The sequence below is a fragment of the Parus major genome, chromosome 26, assembly GCF_001522545.3.
Source record: "Parus major isolate Abel chromosome 26, Parus_major1.1, whole genome shotgun sequence".
Lineage (NCBI taxonomy): Eukaryota > Metazoa > Chordata > Aves > Passeriformes > Paridae > Parus > Parus major.
In genome coordinates, this window is record NC_031795.1 from 1,104,731 (window position 1) to 1,111,819 (window position 7,089).

General features: G+C 51.7%; 1 protein-coding gene across 3 annotated transcripts in view; it reads right to left on the bottom strand.

Annotated features, from left to right (window-relative positions):
* The window catches only part of KLHL12 (kelch like family member 12), a 25,829-nt gene that overhangs the window by 3,022 nt on the left and 15,718 nt on the right, over positions 1-7,089 (bottom strand). For all 3 annotated transcript variants that reach the window (XR_001525072.1, XM_015650877.1, XM_019009020.1), the window contains exons 7-10: positions 6,180-6,286; positions 5,096-5,291; positions 4,296-4,454; positions 3,022-3,120 (exon numbers count right to left, since the gene is read on the bottom strand). Coding sequence is in view for 2 of the 3 variants with exons in the window: in XM_015650877.1 (XP_015506363.1) it covers positions 3,022-3,120; positions 4,296-4,454; positions 5,096-5,291; positions 6,180-6,286 (561 nt within the window). In the remaining variant the exon portion in view is untranslated. The remainder of the gene's footprint in view (positions 1-3,021; positions 3,121-4,295; positions 4,455-5,095; positions 5,292-6,179; positions 6,287-7,089) is intronic.

The window sequence follows — 7,089 nt, forward strand, 5'->3', positions numbered from 1 at the left end:
GTTTTTTATGCCTGTACCTCCCCCAGGAGAGCTGCTAACCGTGTCTTGTGTTGTTGCTGTCTCCAATATTGATGAAAACATCTCACTCCACAAAGCCCTGCTGACTCTGGCACGGGGGGCCTTAGGCAGCACAGCAGCACAAGAGCTTTACATGGGCTGACACCTGAGCACAGGTGTGTGAGCAGAGCAGCACCAGCCCCACTCTGCTGGCTGGGACTGTCAGCACAGACACTCAGAAACATTCCTCTGCTGCTTCTGACTACCTGGTGTCACCCAGCTGCTGGCTGGGACTGTCAGCACAGACAGCACAAACTCTCCTCTGCTGCTTCTGACTACCTGGTGTCACCCAGCTGCTGGCTGGGACTGTCAGCACAGACAGCACAAACTCTCCTCTGCTGCTTCTGACTACCTGGTGTCACCCAGCTGCTGGCTGGGACTGTCAGCACAGACAGCACAAACTCTCCTCTGCTGCTTCTGACTACCTGGTGTCACCCAGCTGCTGGCTGGGACTGTCAGCACAGACAGCACAAACTCTCCTCTGCTGCTTCTGACTACCTGGTGTCACCCAGCTGCTGGCTGGGACTGTCAGCACAGACAGCACAAACTCTCCTCTGCTGCTTCTGACTACCTGGTGTCACCCAGCTGCTGGCTGTGGCTGGAGAGCAGCTGCACACTGCTCCATGCAAAGCTGGAGGAGGGATTTCCCTGACATTTCTCCTCTGGATGACAAAATGAAAACTGGTTTCTACACTGTTGCAGAAGCAGAGGTGGCTGGAGCAGCTGCCTGAACAGGTGTTCTCACAGTGAAAGCAGACAATAATATGCTGCTGCAACTGGGAATTTATGAAACCAGCAGCAAATAACCTCCACCAGCCTTGGTTCCTCCTTGGCAGCGCCCTCAGGTACAGCACTGGAGGACACTGTGACATTACCACACACTTGGTGGCCTCAGGGGCTTCTGCACCTGGGAACACAGTCAGCCCTGTCAGGCTGTCACCACCAACATGGAACTCTTGCACTAATGAATATCCTGATGGAAATGAGCCAGCTACCCTGCAGCTCTAGGGCATGGATCTGTTTCTTTACAAACAGGGTGTAAGAGACTTCCTGTTCCACTAAATGCATCCTGGCTTTCCTTGTCTGTCCTTGCTGAGAGCACCAGAACAGCCCAGTGGGCTGAAGAGACCAAACCTAATCAGGGAAATGTGGTTCAGCAATGCAATATTGCCAAGAGGTATATATCTCAATACTCTGAGAGGCAGTCTCCCTCCAGAGTCTGTCCTAAGAGGTGAAAAGAAACAAGGAGGAAATGATCTCTGTGAATAAAGCCAAGATTACTCTTAGTCCTGGACTTAGAATTCAGAAACTCTTAGAGGGTTTCCTGGGGGCAAAAGAAGTCCTGCAGGGTCCAAGGTCACCAGGATGGACTGAACTGACACCAGGATGAAGGCTGCAAGTACCTAAGGTGTGAGTAGTTAGGGGTGTTAGTACCAGAGTGGCAGCACAAAAATTTGGGTAAAAAAGGCCCTTGGGCACAGCCACATTTCAGATCTTGGTGCTCCAGGTCACAGTGCCAAGGAAGGAACCAGGTGAGCCAGTGCTGGGGTCAAGAGCCTCACCAGGTTCCTGCTGTGGCCCCAAGGAGCTCATGCTGCAGCCAAGGCATGAAAGCCTTGCTTTAGCAGCCAAAGCAACCAAAGTCTCCAGCTCCTGTGGGGAGCACAGACCTGCCAAATGCCTGTTGTAGAAAGCTCTCCCTTGAACTCTGCTTTTAGTCTTGTCCAAAGTCAGCCTTCTCTGGTGCCCAAAGCAGACCCCTTGAGAAAAGCCACCTGATCCTCAAGCTCCCTAGGGATTCATGGATTGGTCTCACATGGTGCCTCTGAACTAGAAAAAGCTGCAGATTTTATCCTGATTTATATGTATGGCCTTCTTGGATGTGGAAAGTGCCCAACTCCTAAATCAAATCCATTCTTGGCAGATAAACCAACACTTAACAGGAATAAATATTTAAAGATTGGGGTTTTGGTGAATGCCACTGCAGGCACAAGAAAACTGAAATGTTTTTGGAACAGAGCCCAGTTTTATTGAGTACCCAGTACTTGTCCCTAACCAGGAACACTGCACAGGGACCACATGGAGCAGTGCTGCCCAGGATGATTGTGAGGGCCAGTTATTGACAGAAGCAGAGAAAAAAACAACTTCAAAAGGGATTTGGAAGAGGTTCTAAGTGTGTAACTGTAAGCACTGGGAGCCACACAGGTGTGGAGGCACAGAACAAGCTTCCCATGCACACACAGGCAGGGCCAGGGCAGCCCATCAGCACGGCCTGGAGGGCAGGGCAGGAGCCCTGAGGCACACAGCAAGAGCAGGTCAACACACCTGGCCACACAGGAGCTACAGGAGCTGCACAACTCCTCTGAGAAATGAAGGAGAGCTTAAACAGAAAGATACTCCAAAAGTAGGATTTAAATGCTATTTTTGTCCTAGATACAACTGCCAACTTAAAGTGTGGATAGAACACCAGGCAGAGAGGCAAGTGAAGAGTTGGTGGGGGATAATTATTGTGTGACTACACCATTTGTACAGTCACTGCTGGGTGACTCTGGCAGTGCTGCCCTGGAGCAGGGCTCAGGTGAAGGAGCAGCCTGGCAGGGCACACCTGCCTTCCCCATGAACTGTGCAGCTGACAAACACTGACCCTATACTGCAGTCAGTTTGTGCCTTGTGAGCTGTTCTCCATGCCAGGCCCTGTTCCTGGCTGTGGAAGTCACACAGCATTTCATTTCCCTCCTTGTAACCTATAACCCTGCCACCACATTCCTCTATACACACCTTGGCGTGGGATGGAGACATGTGAAAGTTTGTATTTCTCTCAGGAATTCAAGCCAGTAAAATCATCTTTTCTCAAAGCCAACCCACCCACTGGGGCTGGAGCATCCTCCAGGGCAGCAGAACACACCAGCAAGTGACTGCTCCCTCAGTGCAGCAGGAAAACCTCAAGGCACTGTGGGCTCTTACCTGAGCGCTTGGTGGCCATTGGAGTGACATTTGTCCAGTGTCCAGTGTGGGGGTCATACCTCTCAACAGAGTTCAGGATGTTCAGCCCATCGTAGCCTCCTGAAACAAAACACAGGAGCAACGCCTGGGGCTGAGCTGGGGAGAATGTTTTCTGTGCAGAGAGCAGTACCATGCCTGGTGGGCCCTGAGCACAGCGTGGCACTGCCAGCAGCACAGCCCACCCCAGTGGGGCACAGGATCCTGCAGCCAGCCCACAGCCAGCTCTGCCCCTGCACTGCACTGATGGGAGAGAGCAGCAATCCAGGCCAGCCCCATGGAGCTGCCTCTGAGCTCACTGTGGCCACTGCTGCTGCAGCCCTGCAGATGTGCAGCTGCCAGGTCTGTGCTGACTGAATGGTGTAGGCTGGCATCTCTCAAGACCTGTTTTACAAGTGGATACCAAAATCTCTGTGTAGCCCCAGCAAAGCAGTGTGCTGCCATCCACCCTGAGGGACAGCATGAGGAAGAGGAATAAATGTGGTTGGTTTATGGCCAGATTCAAGGCCAGGCTTGGCAGGGCTTGGAGCAACCTGGTCTAGTGGAAATTGTCCCTACCCATGGCAGGGGTGGAATAAGTCCCTTCTAACCCAAACCATTCAGTGGTTCTATGAAACCAGTGCCCAAGATCTGTGACTCCTCAGGAACAGGACTGCAACAGATGTGGGTGCAATGCTGGGCCTGCCTGCTCTGGGGCCTAGAAGGTGACCCACAGAACAAGCTTCAGATTGCTCTGTTCCCTCTGGCAATCTCACTGTATTCACAGCTGCTGTGGTGCTCTGAAACTAAAATGAGTGCTATAGGAAGAAGCTGGAGAAGAGACAGCTCAGGATACATTTCTGGAGCACTACAGCCACCAATGCTTTGTTGGTGCAGGTGCACTCTCTGTCCCATGGCTACCTGCTTCATTTCTGGGCATTTGGACACTTGCCCAGGCCACACAAAGCCTCAGCTGGCATTGCTTATCCCCCACACTTCTGCCACCCTTCAAATACAGTGTGTGTAAACTGTGTGTAATTTGCAATGTGCAGCATTCCATGCAGTGATGTGGCAGCTGCAGTCCAAGCCACTGTGATGGGAACAGTGAGATCAGGCAGCACTCACTGACACAGCTGTGAGTGCCCAGTGAGGTTAAACCTCTTCTAACACGGGCATGCCAGGTTGGTGCTGCTCTTGAAGGGACACTTGGGTAAAAGGGGAGGCTTTGCACAGCTGCCAGAGGTGCTGAGGGTACCTACCCAGGCAGTAGATCACTCCATTGGCCACCACGAGCCCTGCTCCCTCCCGTGCTGTCTGCATGTCTCCCAGCATGCTCCACTGGTCGATGTTGGGGTCGTAGCGCTCCATGCTGGTGTGCCGGCGGCTCCCGTCGAACCCACCCGACACGTAGATCATGTCTGCAGTGACACAGGTGGGGCCCAGCTGAGCACCCTCACACATGGAGCACAGCTACAACATGGACTGCAAACCACACAAAACAGACTGTGGCTCCCCAGCCTGGCTCACAGGCCCAACAAACAAACTCAAGTCCCATCTGGCCCTTAAATCTGCTTCCTGCTGATGGATGAAAGAGAACACACACACAATCCAGCTATTTTTTTTCCTGCTGCAGAACCACTGACACATTGCCATCCCCAAAACCAAACTCTGTCCGTGGTGAGCCTCATGTCAGTACCTCCCCCAAGTCCTCACTCCTTCCCTGCAGACGTTCCAGTCACTCCAGCACTGGATGGTCACAGCTGTACTCGGTGTCCTGTGCTCAGTGTTGCCCAGCCCTCAGAGCTCCCCAGTCCATAATCTCTCCCAGAGCCCCTTTCCCCCAGAGTTCACAGATATGTGCTGCAGGAACGCAGCGGAGGCAGAGCTCCTCTCAGGATATATGGGAATGAGTTTTCCATTTGTGCATCCCAGTGATGAGAAGGCAGAATCTCAGGCTCCCCCCCTCCCCCAGAGCCAGCCCACTCTTCACAAACCACCTCAGGGCATCTCAGGCCGGAGCTGAGCAGCCTCTTCTGCTCTGGTGGTGACCAGGACGTACCTCCAAGGGTTGTGGCTCCTGCCAGCCCTCTCCGCACGTTCATGGGAGCCACGGAGTACCAGATGCCGTCCTCATCTGCTGTGTAATCCAGGCACTCCACGGAGCTGAGCCGGGAGCGGCCGTCGTAGCCCCCGATGACGTAGATGCGGTCGTGGAGGGACACCGTGGCCACGTATCGCCGCTTGCGCGTGATGCTCTGAGACAGCAAAGCAGCACCAAGGTCAAAGAGAGAAACAACACTGGCCATGGAGACCAACCACTGCTCCTCCACCCTCTGCTGCTGCTCCTTTGGGAAATGGCCCAGAGCAGGCAGCACTATGGATTTAAGGGACACAGCCTGAGTGACTGTGCCTGCCTCCCCTTCCCATACTCTCTTCTCAGGACCGTGTCTCTCTGCACTCAAGTATTTCACACTAAATGTCATTTATCCTGTGCTGCTGTGTAATTTTTCATGCATTTGAGATGTTTTGTTAGCCTCCCACTGGCTCCTGCAGACACTGGTAATGGGAAAAAGAGGGGACTTTGAATATTTGATGAAGCTTTTAGCCTCCAAAAAAGATCAGAATTTTGAAATGCCAGGTGATACTTAGTCTGCCTTGACTGGTGATATTAAGGAAGAGGCAGTTCTCTACCATTTCACACAGATAAAGGTGATTTTAATTTGGGTAGAAGTACTCCTCAGTGCACGAATTCTCTCTTCCCATTATGCTCCAAAACACTGCAGTGGGATCATGCAGCAGCCTGAAGGCTGCACTGATTACACTGTTCCTATTGACATTCCAATTATCATCACTAACCTTGAAGCTTAACACCCCTTCACTAAGAAACATGATAGTTCTCACTCCCACAACCAAGATGTGGGTCTCTGCAGGCTCAGCTGATCAGGTCTATGACAACAACCCCCTCAGTCACTCTGCAAGCTGAAGTGGTTTCAGCACTCACCATATAAATCTCTAAAGCATTTCTGTCAGAAATCCTCGGCAGATTGCAGAGGACAGCCCCAAGAGTTACCCAGCTGGTGCTGCAGGATCAGTGTTTGCTCACAGCCTGCTCAGCTCAGTGGTGGTCAGAAGCAGTCCCTTACCGGCAGGAAACTCCACTCCTGGGTCTTGGGGTCGTATTTCTCCACCACGTCAATGGGGGACTGCTGGCTGCCGAAGCCGCCGATCACGAGCAGCACTTCGTTAGCTCCTGAGGCACAGAGGGACAGCAAAGCCAAGTCAATCCCTTCACTGCTGAAGGGTCATCTCAGGGGAACAACCTGATGAAACTCTGAGCCTTCCCTGGCACAAGCTGCCTCTAAACCCCTGTTTTTGTCTCAGCTCTGGAGAATGACCTAACCTGGCTCAGGCACTCACACTCCCTCTGTGCTCAGCAAGGAAGAGAAGGGAGAAACTCTTCAGAGCATGTGGCAGACAATTGACTGAGGTGTTAGGAGCTGGCTGCTGTTTTTCTCCTAACATCAGAGGCACTTTGAGAAGACAAGCTGCCTCAGACAGGTGCTGAAGTTCACTCCTTTATATCTCCTTTTGTATCCTTAACACTGTTCTTCCCAAACCTCTCACCACCCCATCGAATCTGTAGAATGGCTGCTTCCCTGCAGCCTCCTCACAACAAAGTCTCCTCTTGGTTGCAAGTGACATCCAGACCAGATTTAGAGGACTTTGTTCACCACATAACTGAGAAACAAGTCAGGCTGTCTGAAGCTTAGAAAACTAATTAAATATTTCCCCAGGAATTGTCTCTTAAATCTTGTGTATTTTATTTCAAAATTGCCTTCCCTCTACTTTCTCTTCTCTTAGATGAGTTCTCTGAGTTTTTCTTATTTCCTCCATGACTGTTAATAATAGCTGTGACCTGCAGAGTTGTAACTTCCTCTCTAATCACTGCCTGGAAGCAGGCTTTTGTCTCAGGTTTAGAACACCTCAGCATCCCCTTGATTCCTTGGGCCTTTTCTGGAACAGGGAGTTTATCACTAGAATTTAGGTTTAGAA